Source organism: Hypanus sabinus, chromosome 13 (genome assembly GCF_030144855.1).
Source record: "Hypanus sabinus isolate sHypSab1 chromosome 13, sHypSab1.hap1, whole genome shotgun sequence".
Taxonomy (NCBI): domain Eukaryota; kingdom Metazoa; phylum Chordata; class Chondrichthyes; order Myliobatiformes; family Dasyatidae; genus Hypanus; species Hypanus sabinus.
In genome coordinates this window covers 92,345,807-92,361,465 of record NC_082718.1, presented here as the reverse complement: position 1 = coordinate 92,361,465, position 15,659 = coordinate 92,345,807, and the positions used below count along the sequence as shown (strand labels likewise).

At 39.7% G+C, this 15,659-nt stretch overlaps 1 protein-coding gene across 1 annotated transcript in view; it reads right to left on the bottom strand.

The window, feature by feature from the left end:
- Positions 1 to 15,659, bottom strand: part of kntc1 (kinetochore associated 1) — a 162,983-nt gene that overhangs the window by 46,629 nt on the left and 100,695 nt on the right. The window contains exons 41-45 of the mRNA XM_059988223.1: positions 11,223 to 11,339; positions 9,285 to 9,394; positions 8,817 to 9,021; positions 6,783 to 6,872; positions 6,212 to 6,383 (exon numbers count right to left, since the gene is read on the bottom strand). Coding sequence (XP_059844206.1) covers positions 6,212 to 6,383; positions 6,783 to 6,872; positions 8,817 to 9,021; positions 9,285 to 9,394; positions 11,223 to 11,339 — 694 coding nt within the window. The remainder of the gene's footprint in view (positions 1 to 6,211; positions 6,384 to 6,782; positions 6,873 to 8,816; positions 9,022 to 9,284; positions 9,395 to 11,222; positions 11,340 to 15,659) is intronic.

The following is a 15,659-nucleotide window of genomic DNA, read 5'->3' as shown; positions in this document are numbered from 1 at the left end:
AACCAATAGAAACAATTTTGGATACTCTATCAAGAAGGTAAACTAATCAAAACAAATATTTAAACATTATCCACTACTCTGATCCAAATGTTCAATTGGTCATATCACATCAAGTATTGGCATGATTGACACTTCACTTATCCCTGTATACTATTTTCACAATTAACATTCAGATTTGGGTATTGAGGAGGAATGCTGCAATATACTAGCAATACCGTGGATTCCGGTTCACTGGAATACATCAGTGTAGTATTGATGTGACTCGGACATCGCTGTAGATTGAACAACTACATTTATTCAACAGACTTCCATTTTTCTTAACCACGTCCTGACGTCATACGCACTCTGACCTATGAATACTCACACAATACATTACATCCCTCTTCTCAAGATTTTTTTTTTTTTACAACACCATGAAATAATGAAATACCAAAACAATGCCTCTAGGTATGCCTTTCTTACATTGCAACAGCCATGACATAAACTAAAAAAATCTTAACTTCGTATACTGTATTCTTCATTGCATCTTACAATACTAACAGCAGTGTATTTTCCTTTACTAACATAGACTAATAAACCTTTTATTTCACACCTTGGAACTTATAACATGTGTGACTTTGCCTCACACTGTGTGAGACTGTAGGTAGAACTAGTCTCTGTATCTAGCTGGAAGTTTGACTTGTCTCCCAGACCGTGTGTAACACAGCTGTGACTGTGCTTGTCCTTCATCAGTGTCAAGTTTCTCGAATGACCTCTGTGTCTTTGCAGTCTGTATCACTCTTGGTGTCGTTTGTTTCCATGTCTGCATCCGTGGAAATGTCCTGTGCATCTGTACGTGGAAACTCCCTCTCGCCTATCTTCAGCAGATGCTTCCTGTTCCTCCTGTAGACTCTTCCATCCGGTGTGTGATCTATGAAGGATCTTGGTCGCTGATGTCTGTTCACAACCACAGCTGGTTGCCGAGTGTCTCCTCTCTGTATTCTGACATTTTCACCTGTATGCAGATCTGGTAACTGTCTTGTATGTCTATCATAGTAGCGCTTTTGCTTTATTTGCTTGTACTTTTGCTTGTACTTGAGTATACCTTCAGGAGTCAGTAGAGTTGTGGATGTTGGCAGTTTGGATTTCAGACAACATCCCATCAACAGCTGTGATGGAGAGAACCCCACACCCTCAATCGGTGTGTTGCGGTATTCAAGCAGAGCAATGTAAGGGTCACCGTTGCTGCTTTGTGTCTTCTTGAGCATGTTCTTGACAGTTTGTACAGTTCTCTCTGCTTGTCCATTAGACTGAGTGTGCCCTGGACTGGATGTAACATGTTGAAATTCCCAGCTTTCTGAGAACCCTCTAAACTCACCACTGGCATTTTGTGGACCATTGTCACTAACGACAACATCTGGAATACCATATCTTGCGAATGTCGACTTCATTGCGGCAATGACACCTTGACTGGACGTGTCACTTAACTTGGTGATCTCCGGATAATTTGAATATTAGTCCACACAAAGCAGATATTCTGCACCATTGTAGTGAAAGAGATCTCTGCCAATCTTCTCCCATGGTCTTCCTGGTAGTGGGTGGGGAAACAGAGGCTCTCTTGGATTGCTGTTTTTGTTTTCATTACAGACAGCACACTGAGACACAATGTCCTCTATCCAAGTTGACATGCCTGGCCAATAGAGAATGTCCCTTGCTCTTTCTTTACATTTCATTATCCCCAGGTGTGACTCATGCATTCTGTTGAGCATTTCCTGTGTCATTTGGTTTGGTACGCTAAGTTTTGCTGTTTTGAATATTAGTCCTGATGCCTAGCTAATTTCCTCTTTAAATGTCCAGTATTTCTGCATTTCCTTTGGAACATCTTTTCTTTCTGTTGACCATCCATTCATTGTAATGTCTCTTAGCATTTGCATTTCAGGATCATCTGCAGTTGTTTTCCTGAACATGTTCAACTTCTCCTCAGAGATGGGTAGCTGAGATGTAACCCAGTTGACCTCCAGCTCTCTTCCTAGCAACTCTTCCTTTTGCTTTTTGAGGTAAGCACGGCTCAAAGCATCAGCAATGTACAGTTCTTTTCCTGGCTTTTAGGTAACTGTGAGAGTGTACCTCCGTAGCCTGAGAAGCCCCTTTGCAGCCTCATAGGAGCTTGGTGGTGTGGCTTTTTGAAGATGCTCTCGTGGTTTGTGATCACTCTCAACCTGGATTTCTTTGCCATATACATATTGGTGGAACTTCTCACACCCATAAACTATGGCGAGTAATTCCTTCTTGATTTGAGCATATCGGCGTTGACAGTCTAAAAGTGCTCATGATCCATATGCCACAGGCCTCCCATCCTGCAGTGTAACAGCTCCTATTCCTTCCGAACTGGCATCCACAGACATCGTCACCAGTTTATTGACATCATAGAACTTGAGTGCTGATGCATTGGTAACCAACTGCTTCAATGTGTCAAAACTTTTCTTTTGTTCGTCTTCCCAACGCCATTCAGTGTTGCTCTCTAGTAGCTTTCAAAGTGGAGTGCTGACCTCTGATAAGTTGGGAATGAATTTGACAAGATATTGTATCATGCCCATGAACCTCAATAGTTCTTGCTTGTCTTCAGGTGGTGGTAGCTGTACCACATCCCTGACCTTTTCATTATCTGATTTTACCCTATCGGTGCTGAATACGTGACCTATGTATTTGATCGCTGTAGTTCTGATCTTACATTTGCTTTTGTTCAGTTTTAGGTTGTATTCACATGCTCTCTTCAGGAGCTTCCTCAGTCTCTGATCATGTTCCTCAATGGTGTCCCCCCATATCAGTAAATTATCAATGATGTTGATCACTCTATCCAGGCCTTCAATCATTTGTGCTACTAACCTCTGGTGCACAAGAAATCCTAAAGGGTAGACACAGGAAATGATATCTCCCTATGGGCGTGTTGAAAGTGCATAACTTGGAACTTTTCTCATCCAGCTTGATCTGCCAAAAGCCTTGATTTGCATCTAATACTGAAAAGTGTTTCACATTAGGCATGCGGGAGACAACCTCTTCAACCATGAGCAGCGGATAGTCCTCTCTTTTGATGGCTTGGTTGAGATCTTGTGGATCCAAGCAAATCCTCATCTTTTTTTCTGTGACCACAGTCACCATACTATTCACCCAGTCAGTCGGTACTACTTGTCTCGTTATGACTCCCATCTGTTCCATTCTGTGTAGCTCCTCCACTACTTGATCCCTGAGAGCTACTGGAATCTTTCTCAGGGCATGCACAACTGGTGCAATAGTTGGATCAATCCGGATATGGTGTTTCCTTGGTAAACATCCTAATCCAGAAAACAAGTCAGCAAAGTCTTTGAGAATATCATTTTCTTTTTCAACACCATAGATTTGCTTCACCAGGCCTAGCTTTGTGCATGTTGCTTTGCCCAGTATTGCTGGAACATGTTGCTGTACTATCTCAAACTCTATCTTGGGTTTTTGTCCTTTCTACACGCAGGTGAGGGCTTTCTTTCCCAATGGCGCTGTTTTGTGGCCAAAATATGCAACAAGCTTGCAAGTGGATTTCCTCAGTCTTCCTCTGATGTCCAGTGAGTTAAATGTTTCTGCTGACATTACATTGCACTTTGCCCCAGTGTCAAGCTTAAATGTCACATTCCTCCTGTTTATTATCAGATCTTGAGTCCAGTCATCTTCATCCTCCATCTCTGCATTGTCAATATTCTTGATGCATACCTCCTGTTCCACTTCAACTGTGCCAATGAACATATCACTGTTGCCCTCACTCTGTTCCACAGCATGCATTTTCCTTGCGTGCTCCTGCTATTTGCACATCTTTGCAAAGTGATTTTTTTTCCTGCATAATTTGTATGTCTTACCAAAGGCTGGACATTTTCTGTATCCATATTTATGACCACATCTGTTGCTGTTAACTTCCTTTTGATCATCCTGTGGAGCTCGCTTTGTCCTACTCTTGTCAGTTTTCACAGTTTTTATCTTGTGCACTTCAGTCTCTTCATTGAGCACTTTAACCTGACTTGACATGATCTCGCTGGCACGGCAAACATCAATTGCCTTTTCTAATGTAAGCTCCGCCTCTCTCAATAGCCTGCCTCTCACTTGATCATCTCGTATGCTGCATACAATCCTGTCATGTATTAAAGAATCATGCAGTTGTCTGAACTCACAGTCTTTTGCCTTGTTCTTCAAATCTGTTACATAGGCGTCTATGGTCTCTGTTAGTCCTTGAGACCTTGTGAAAAATATGTGTCGGATGTACGGTAGGTTTTTTCTTGGTTCGCAGTAATCTTGAAACTTTTTCTTCAACACTTCAATTTTATCTTGCTCATCATCTTGGAAGACAAACATGTTGCAAATCTTTAATTGCTTCTTCCCCTGCCACATGCAGAAACATAGCACATTGCACTTTCTCCGTCTTTTCAGCTACGCCGCTAGCGGTGCAAAACAGCTCAAACTTCTGGATCCATATTTTCCAGTTCTCAGCAAGATTACCTTGTAGGCTTAAACTTGACGGTGACATCTTTTACATGTCTTCTCTTCCCTTTTATCGTGATTTCTTCTGACACCATGTAGTATCGATGTGACTCGGACACCGCACGTTTATTCAACAGACTTCCAGTTCTTTTAACTGTGTCCTGACATCATACACACTCTGACCTATGAATACTCACACAATACATTACAATCAGGACCAATGCATTCTGGCCCAATTAAGTGACTGGCCTAATTAGCTGAAGATTCACAGAAATAGTTAAAAAGATCAAAAAGACAAACTACTGCTCAACTGAATCACAAACCACGCAGTTAAATGAAATGCAGAACAAATTAGAACACAACAAATACTACCACAGTACTATAAAACTGTATTAGTTCCTAGTAGTTATTGGAGGAATTCAGCGTATAGTGCCATGTCCTTCTGACTGACTGTAATTGAACAAAATCAGCGTAGACACCTAGTGCAGATATTGGACCACCTTCATTCGATGCTATTGACAACTGCACCTCCAAATCTTCATTTACATTGCAATATTCAAGATGATCGTCGTTTCCTTCAGATTCTTCGTAGTTCCCAATTTACTGAAGTAGTAAAATCATTTAATTTTCACTCCCAGCTGTTTCTGCCATCCCCAAGACCGAATGCTTGAAATTAGTGAGCAAAACAATTCTGAATTGTCTTATTGCTTATTTCTCACCAACTATCGGTGACAAAATCGCTGCTTTTTGAACACAAATGCAAGCAATTGATGCTATTTAAAATCCATTTGCTCTCAGCATGGTGTGGCCCCCAATGGCTAGTTTGACACTAGTTACAAATTGGTTGGTAACAGTCTCCTCTTCCAATTAAGTGGCATAATGTCCCAAATAAATTGTGTAGCAGTGTGGGGATGTGTCTCTCCCAAAGGAGGTGCGAGGCTCTCCTTCCCGCCACTAGCCTGCAAGGTTATTCAACCCCTACCCCCCCAAAAAAAATAAATCAGGGTCACATGAAGCCACAGGACCAGGAGGAAGCTGGTTGTATGAGCAGCTTGTTTATATTACAAGACCTGGTTATGGGACCATTGATGCCAGGCAATCTCTGAAAAGTATTGATAGTCGCTGGGGTCAATTGTCTTGTAAAGACACTGCCCATTTCTGTAAAAAAAATTTGCCAAGAACAATCCTGGTCATGGAAAGACCATGACCACCCACATCATAAAACATGGCACATAACAAGCAGATGTCCCAAATAAACAAAGAGAATCCTGGCTATTTTCTCAATTAGTTTTTGTTTTTGAAGAGTTGGCCCAAACAAGAGGCTGTCCCAATTAACTGATGGGCAAACTAACTGGAATCCTTAGTATTTCATGCTACCATCAAACTGAGGGGTCAGCTGTGAGCATTCTGAATGCAGCTGCCATAAAGACACGTACCTTTCTTTTGACTTTCCTCTATAAAATAATGCAAAACAGCCATTCGTACTCACATGCATTTTTAAATCCTTTGTCTATTTTTTAAAGAAATATTACTGACAGCCAATTAAACACTTTCAATCACCATTCTTTCAGTTCATTCACACACCTTACTTTCAGCTAAAAATCCTATTTCCCACATAACTTATACATTTTCTGTTGTGTCAGCAATCCTTAAGTTAACAGAAGGCATTTCTAGAAAAAGTGGTTATTTCTGCATCCCATTCATCATACTTGTCCCAAATTTAAGTACTTACATATCACATTCCAAAACCTTTGCTTGTTTTCAAAGAAGAGTATGTGGAAGGGCAGCCTACTCTCAGCCATTGATGAAAGATCAATGGAATATTTCCGGAGATACTGAAGTTCAAAATCCCCAGGTGGTGAAATTCGTTTATAGGAGTACAAATGTTGCAAGAGACTTAAAGCCTATTAAAATAAGATTTTATTTCACAAATGAAACTTGTGATAATGAAATGCAGTTGTTATTTTGACAATATTGTGTAGAATCTTCCTGAGTTGACAAGATTTTTCAAAATATTACTCAAAACCCCTAGAATGACTTGACTTCCAAATTTTTCTTTAGAACTAGCAAAAGACAAATATAAAAGCGATAAATAATTTTACTTAACTTATTCGCAAGCACTCCCATCTATTTCCTTTTTTCTCAAATTTTGTCATTTCATTAAAAGTTCAAAGTTCCCTCATTCTTCCCCCTCAAAATGTTATTTTTTAAGTTCAGAGCATTAAGCAGCTTTTGTTACTATCCATTATAAAAACCAGCAGAGTCAACACTTAGTTTTACCCTTCAGATCCATTTTTTCCTACCTGATCCAAGTTGAAATTGATGGTTGTTTCATTTGATAATTTTATAATTTTTAAGGCACTTTCAATGATTTCATAGTCATATGGATCCATCTTAAAAATAAAGGAAAATACACTTCAGTATTCAGCAAATTATAAAGTAAACTTCTCTACTTTAAAAATACTTCTGGTTATGGCCCCAAAGTGCACTACTGTCACCAACTTTAAGTGTGCTGCATAACGATCTGACTTATTTTAATTTTAACTGTTAGCATTCCTCAACTTGCTCTGAATAGACAAAAAGGAACCACTGGAGAAAGCAGACTCAGCAATATAGGATTGGCTTAGAAATTTCTTCTCACAACTCTGGGGGAAAATGTGAGCAGTTGAAAATAGGCTTAATCCAGAGTAAGGCAAAAGTCCATCCATTTCTATGCCTCTTTGTCCCAATAGGGAATTCAACTTGAGTTTCTAGTTGTTTCACACTCAGAGCACGGTTCTGTGCAAAACTCCCCAAAATAATGTTAACTGTGTGAGCTGCATGCACTCAATGAGCTAAATGGTCCCTTCTGTGCTATAACCATTCTTTGAGGTGAAATGTCCAATTTTTGTTTCCTGTGTAATTCTTCACTTCTTTAGTCTAAAAAAAATCAATGGCCTTGCTTAAATATGGAATAACCAGCAATTTAAAGAGCCAAAACTCAAAATACATTCTGTTCCAGGAGTCTCATTGCTCATTCTATACATCACTCACATTTCAGACTGAAGCTAACTTGTACTCAAAAATTGATGTCCACTAGTTATTTGCCCGCTTCAGACATCTATTACATGGCATTGAAATGGACTAGGAAAAACATCTAAGACTGCCAATCAGGACCATGAAAGTAGAGGCAGAGTGGGGCTCATCATCCTTGACCTTATCAATCAATGCTTATTGGATGCAAGCTCAGCCTTTCAAAGAAGCAATGTCTATGCCAATTCAACAAAAACAGTCCTCAAAGATCTGAGGACATGTATGTGTATTTAAGACTACTTTGTCAATGGAGTTTAAGGACATGATCATGTTTAGCTTCCTACTCTAATAACTATTCCATGTTGTTGCTGCTCATCCCCTTTTTAACTTGCAATTTTCTCCTTCCAGCTGCATATTTTACTTTTCTTTCAACCCACAGATGCAAACGGAGCAAGTATAATGCTCTGCATGTTTCTCCCAGACAAAGCATTCATAAACTACAATCATATAGCATCACTCTTTGGAGACATTCCTGGCAGCTTCCTGCCAGGAGTCCTGAAGACCTCTGATAGTCTCATGAACAAATAAACTACAGGTAAATGTTCTCTGGCAACCTTTTCAACTCATTCTGAGACCTTGCAAGCACTGTTCCCTCTCTCTGCCATCAATTTTGCTTCTAAATGCTTCTAAATGCTAAGGACTCAGTTACAAGACCAGTTGTAATAGATCTAAAATAGATCAATATTAAAGCTTGCAATTAAATTGACATAGAGAAACCATAAAGTGTCTTCAAACTGGGCACATTAAAGTTAAACAGACTGCAATGCTCATTTATCATGATGACGCCTCGTGTTCTGGAAACAGACTTGAGCTACTGCAAATATCTTCACTGTTGAAGTATAGAAGAATGCAGCTGAAGTAACCTACTACTCAAAGATATGGCTAAATTGAAAATCCAGCTTCCCATTCAACCCCACAGCCCTCGGTTCCTTTCATATTTAAAATAAAATCAAGCACGATCAATCTTACACGTACACAATAATAGAGCACATGCAGCCAATTGCAAGCAAAGAATTTCACAGAATCACAGTCTGTTTTTGCAGTATCTGCATGTTTGATTTGATATTCATGTTATCTACAATTACTCAATCTAATACTTCAATGATCTCTCACTCTCCTTTAAAAAAAAAACAACACTCTGCAGAATAGCAACCAGCCCCACACTCAAACCTGGTGATACATCATCTATCTTTTCTCCTAATTGCTGTTCTTAAGGTACGAAAACTACTACACATGTTGGCTAGATTGAATTAATGAAGGATTACCTTGTATAAAGCACAACTCAAACTAATAACCAGGTCAGTTTTATTTTTCAATAAAGGCATTACTTCTACTGCTCTTTCCAAATCATTAGCTTGAAACTGCTTTATATCACATGGTTCTCCTTCATCATGATGGGCACTTGTACCACGTAAAAGCAACGTCTCTATATACAACTGTAGTGCAACATCACTGTTCAACCCAAAAGCCCTGAAAGAGGAAAAATAGACATTCAGCAATCAGATTTCTATTTATGAAAGCAAATAATTGCAACAATATTTTACACTATCCATATTTAAGGTATATCACAGTACCAAGACTAAACACAAATATTAGTAAAAAGGTAATGAAATGCTTAGGAAGTACTTTTTAATTACAGTACATGTAATCTTTTGTACAGATGTTAATTTTCATATTAACTATCTTTATTATTTTAATTGGTATTTTGAACAGCTTTATGAAATCATTATTACTTGCAGTATTGCATTATCAGTTTGGAGTCCACATTCGGATTCTGCACCAAAATAAGAATACATTCCTTTTTCTTTCCCGGATTCTCCCTAAATGCTGATTGAAACAAGATCTAGAAAGAATAGAATAATGTTATTGAAAAATTGTTAATTCACAAAAATGGCATTTGCGTTGATTTTGAAAGGTAATGAAAATGCAAGCAAATGCATTGATGCACTGCATGTAATTAAATATCAAAGACAAATTATACCACCATTGCAGCATCTCTGAAAAATTAAATAGTATAAATCTAGACTCACTACTTGTTGAGTAGTCAGCAACAATTAGACTGTTCTCATTAGGTTTCACGGGCAATTAGCATTCATTAGTGGAAACTCTTATTCAACACGACAATGGTTTGTTATTTTGAAAAATAATATTCTTTGTTTCTTACGATAAGGACAAACAAAGGCAATTGTATATAGCGCAATTCTAATTTCCCTGAGGTAGTAGTTTTAGGAAATTTGTTGTTGGGTTTGGAGTTCCAGGATTTCAACAGCAACAATAATAAATACCAAATCAGGATGGTGATTTCTCAACATGAAATGGAAGTAACGTTCTTAGAAACTGAGAAGTTACTGCCTTTTCTGAAAAGAGGGTTCCTAATTTTACTGTTTAAATATCTGAATTCTAATTTCAAAAATATGTTTCTTAGAACATAGAATACTACAGCATAGTTACAGGCCCTTAGGCCCACAATTTGTGCCAACATTTTAACCTATTCCAAGATCAATCTAATCATTCCCTGCCACATAGCCCTCTGTTTTTCTTTTATCCATATGCCTATCCAAACCTCAAAAATGTTCCTATTATATGTGCCTCTGCCTCTACCACCACCCCCGGCAGTGAGTTCCAAAATGGGTCTGAATAAGCACATAAAATTTAAAAAAAACATGTGGTTATTCTAATGCCCTTAAAGGTTAATACTTTTGTAAACTTTTTAATGATCTTCTGTCCTGCTCTATGTAAACAGCTACATCCTTTTTTTCCCCCTTCCTTATTTATCTTTAACAAATTAAACAAACTTTTCAAAATTATTTTTTTCTTAGCTCTGAAGTGGATGACTTCCCATTTCCCAATAAAGAACCTCAAATGCCAGTTTCATGAAGTTAGTTCATCTATATAGACCCCTAAGTCCAGCTACCATGCATCTTACAGGTCCTCTCCAGTTTGTGAGCAGCTGATGTACAGCAAATACATACGAACAAGCCACAGGCATTTTCTGCTATGTTAGAACTTGGATTAAAGTTGCATTTCTGACTTGCAAACTGTTCAAATTACAAATAATTCACAGGAATGTCATAACCTGGGGCGGTTCTGCACTAATTCAATGTTTCATGTTCCCTTACAACAGAAGATCACTCAGACCATCCATACCAGCTCTTAGATCTTTCTACCTTTCCCCCTCTCCCATTTATTTTCCTGTAACCTATACTTTCTCACATGCCCATCAATTCCTAGTCCGCTTGCAACATTCCGACATTAGAGGTAATTTATAGTAGCCAATCAACCTACTAGCCATAATGTCTTTGGGGCACAAGATTAACAGGGACAATCTGTCAACATCACAAATCCAGATCATTGAAGCTGTGCAGAAGTTCTAATTATTATGCTAATGTAAAGCCCAGTTAATTGGATGCTATCTGCTATAAATGTATTCCTTCATCTAGATCTGTAATATTTGACAAAAAGCTGAAAATCCAGTCCATATCCATTGAGAACACAATTTGTAACATTCTGTCAATCAGAAGATATTCTTTTGATCCATCAGCTACTTCTCACCCAAATAATTCCCATACATTTTACTCAACTCTCGTGGTAAAACATCTAGCAGCAGTCACTATGACTTAAAATTTCCTCAGTTCTAACTCAAATACTTGATATTTTAAAGAGATACTTACACCAAGTTTACTGAGTTTCAAACCCCACTCTGTATCAACAATCAAGGAATTGAACTTCTGTTTTTGCTCCTCTTCCTGATGCAAATTAGCCAGCTGAGCACCAACAACAGCAACTGCCTGAAATAGCAAGATTTAAAATTGATGAAAGAAGAACAAATTACACAGACATTCAATTATCAGTTCCCATGTGTTTAACACTCATTCCTCCCTCGACCAACTTCCCATAGGATTCCTAGTGCTCCTTGAAAATCTATCTCAGTATTTCTAGATCTAAATCCAGACTGAGTGTTTTCAAAGGCTAAAACCTGATAAGTTCTTATCCCTATCAATTAACCACTTTTCTGACACTTATTAACAAAAATGTCACAAACAGAAATTATATATTTTATAGATTTAGATCAATTTTACAATTTTTTAAGTAATAGAATGGCCTTTATTATGGAGGTGGTAACAGGGTAATTAGAATTTCATAAGGGATCAGGAAGAATGAGCATAGATTTATGGAGGGAAATTTACATTGATAAAAAATATCGTAAGATCATTTTATTTTGAGTTTATGGCTAGCATAGTAAATAAGGAGGGACCAATGGAGGTAATCTATTTGGACTTCCAGAATATAGAGAGATTATTAAACAAAAATTAAAGCGAATGGCATTGGGGATATATATGGCAGGGGGTCTGTGTGTTGGCTAAACAACAGAAAATAGTAGGAATAAACAGGTCATTTCAAAAGTTCAAATGTTAATTTTATTATCATAGTGTGTATGCAGAATACAACTCTGAAACTTGTCTTCTCCAGATAGCCAAAGAATACAGAAAACCATGCAAGTAATTGAAAGAAAAACATCAATCCCCCCCTGCATGAAAAGAAAAAGAAACAAAAGCTTGCAAACCCCAAACACCCCCAACCCCTTCCTTGCACTAAAACTAACAGATCACCAAACACCCAACCCGCCAATCGGCAACAAGAAAGAATGGGTGCCTCTGAGGGCAGCGACTCGAACCAGCGGCCCCTCCAAAAACCACTCGCTCTCCTTCACATTTGCCTCAATGTCTCATTCTTCCTCGACGCTCTAATCAGCGAGGAATGAAGTCGATCACGGCCCCTTGTCTCGTCTCTGAGCTTCTCCTCGTGGTAGCTCAAGATCGCATTTCTCTTCTGGAATTTTCTCAGGGACAGCAGAACACTAGGTCATTCAACCAAACTACAGACTAAGTCACAGGCACCAACAATTTCAAAAAACAAAATTAAGAAGAGTAAGTAGAAGACATAGAAAAGCTGAAATAACTGACTATATAACCATCTAACAATTACAGCACGGAAACAGGCCATCTCGGCCTTTCTAGTCCGTACCGAACGGTTACTCTCACCTAGTCATACTGACCTGCACCCAGCCCATAACCCTCCGTTCCTTTCCTGTCCATATACCTATCCAATTTTGCTTTAAATGACAATACTGAACCTGCCTCTACCACTTCTACTGGAAGCTCATTCCACACAGCTACCACTCTCTGAGTAAAGAAATTCCCCCTCATGTTACCCTTAAACTTTTGCCCCCTAAGTCTCAACTCATGTCCTCTTGTTTGAATCTCCCCTACTCTCAATGGAAAAAGCCTATCCACGTCAACTCTATCTACCCCCCTCATAATACCTCTATCAAGTCCCTCCTCAACCTTCTACGCTCCAAAGAATAAAGACCTAACTTGTTCAATCTTTCTCTGTAACTTGGGTGCTGAAACCCAGGTAACATTCTAGTAAATCTTCTCTGTACTCTCTCTATTTTGTTGACATCTTTCCTATAATTCGGTGACCAGAACTGGACACAATACTCCAAATTCGGCCTTACCAATGCCTTGTACAATTTTAACATTACATCCCAACTCCTATACTCAATGCTTTGATTTATAAAGGCCAACATACTAAAAGCTTTCTTCACCACCCTATCCACATGAGATTCCACCTTCAGGGAACTATGCACCATTATTCCTAGATCACTCTGTCCTACTGCATTCTTCAATGCCCTACCATTTCCCATGTATGTCCTATTTGGATTATTCCTACCAAAACGTAGCACCTCACACTTAGTAGCATTAAACTCCATCTGCCATCGCTCAGCCCACTCTTCTAACTGGCCTAAATCTCTCTGCAAACTTTGAAAACCTACTTCATTATCCATAATGCCACCTACCTTAGTATCATCTGCGTTCTTACTAATCCAATTTACCACCCCATCATCCAGATCATTAATGTATATTACAAACAACATTGGACCCAGTACAGATCCCTGAGGCACACCACTATTCACCGGCCTCCAACCTGACAAACAGTTATGCACCACTACTCTCTGGCATCTCCCATCCAGCCACTGTTGAATCCATTTTACTACTTCAATATTAATAACTAACGATTGAACCTTCCTAACTAACCTTCTGTAAGGAACCTTGTCTGTCTGGAAGATGTTGCCCAAAGAATCATTCGCTGGCAGCATCTTGACTGGAAATTAAGCATTTTCGGTTTGGGATGCTATAACAAATGAGGTGCTGCACCCCAGGAATCCATAATCTCTATCAAAAATTTGGATGAGGTGAATGTGCATTATAATTGATATAAATGAGAAGAATACATAAAGGATTCAGGGGATCCTTGAATCCATCGACAGCCCAATCAGCAGCAGGAGCAGGACACAATGTGGAGGTCTCTCGGAGGTCGGCAAAGCTTGCTTAAAAGGAGAGCTTCACAGGTGTTCAGGCTCATTCCGATGTTTCAATCTGTGGCAGGTGTATGCCACAGCTATGAAGTTTCTCGCAGGTTGGCGACACTCGTTTAAAAGTACAGAAGGGACAAGTGGGGCGGCTATTGTTGGGAGTAGCCCAGTGGTGAAAGGAGTACCAGGCTTCAGCTTGAAAAAGGCATAGGCTCTGGGTAAGCTTTCCTTAAGGTTCCCTTTTTTCCCCCTCTCTTACTGTACCTGGTGTAGTAAATGGCTGTTGTGTGTTCTCCATGTTAGATGTTGGAGTCCTGGAAGACCCACAGTCTCCCAGGGAACTACATCTGCAAAAATGCATCAGGCTCCAACTCCTTGAAGACATTGTTAGGGATCTGGAGCAGCAGCTGGATGACCATCGGCTTGTATGGAAGAGTGAGGAGATAATCGATCAGAGTTACAGGAAAGTAGTCACCCCAAAGTTGCAGTAGGTGAGTAGCTGGGTGACTGTCAGGAGAAATGGAAATGTGAGTAGGCAGCTAGCACAGAGCACCCCTGTGGCCATTTCCTTCAAAAATAAGTATACCGCTTTGGATACTGTGGAGGAATGACCTCCCAGGGGAATGCCATGGAGACTAAGTTACTGGCACTGAGCATAGGTCCGTGCTATAGAAAGTAAAGAGAGAGAAGAGGGGAACGGTAGTGAAAGGGGACTCAATAGTCAGGGGAACAGACAGCAAGTTCTGTGGATGTGAATGGGACATCCAGGTGCTATGTTGCCTCCCAGGTGCCAGGATCAGCAATGTTTTGGATGACGTCCACAACATTTTGGAGAGGGAGGAAGAGCAGCCAGATATCTTGGTACATATTGGAGCCAATGACATAGGAAGGAAAAGCAAAGAGGTCCTGAAAAGAGAATTTAGAGAGCCAGGTACAAAGCTAAGAAGCAGGACTTTCTGGGTAGTAATTTCTGGACTGCTGCCTGTGCCACTCTCCAGTGAGGGCAAAAACAGGGTGATTTGGCAAGTTAATGTGTGGCTGAGAAGCTGGGGGCAGGCTTCAGGTTCTTAGATCTCTGGGATCTCTTCTGGGGGAAGTATGACCTATTCAGAAGTTATGGGTTGCATCTGAACTGGAGGGGAACCAATACTTTATTCTCAAGGGCAGGTTTGTTAGAGCTGTTGGGGATGGTTTAAACTAATTTGGCAGTGGGGTGGGAACCAGAGTGAAGGGACTCAGGATAGGACAGATGGTTTAAAAAAAAAAGCAAAAATAGTGGCAGACTGTCAGGAAGGGCAGGCAGATGATAGGACATAATTACGGCCAGCAGGGTGACTAACAGTGCATTAGGGATGCAGAATCAAAAAAGGTAGCAAATACAATACTCTTAAAGTGTTATATCTCAATGCATGGACTATAAAAAATAAGGTGGATGATCTTGTTACACTATTACAGGTTGTCAGGTATGATGTTGTGGTTATCACTGAATCGTGGCTGAAGGATGGTTGCAGTTGGGAGCTAAATGTCTTAGGTTACACGTTGCATCGGAGGGATAGGAAGGTAGACAGAGGGGGTGGTGTGGCTCTGCTGGTAAAGAACTGCATCAAATCAGTAGAAAGGTGTGACTAGGATCAGGAGATGTCGAATCCTTCTGGGTTAAGAAATTGCAAGAGTAAAGGATCCTGATGGCAGTTGTATAAAGGCCTCCCAACAGTAGCTGGGATGTGGACCA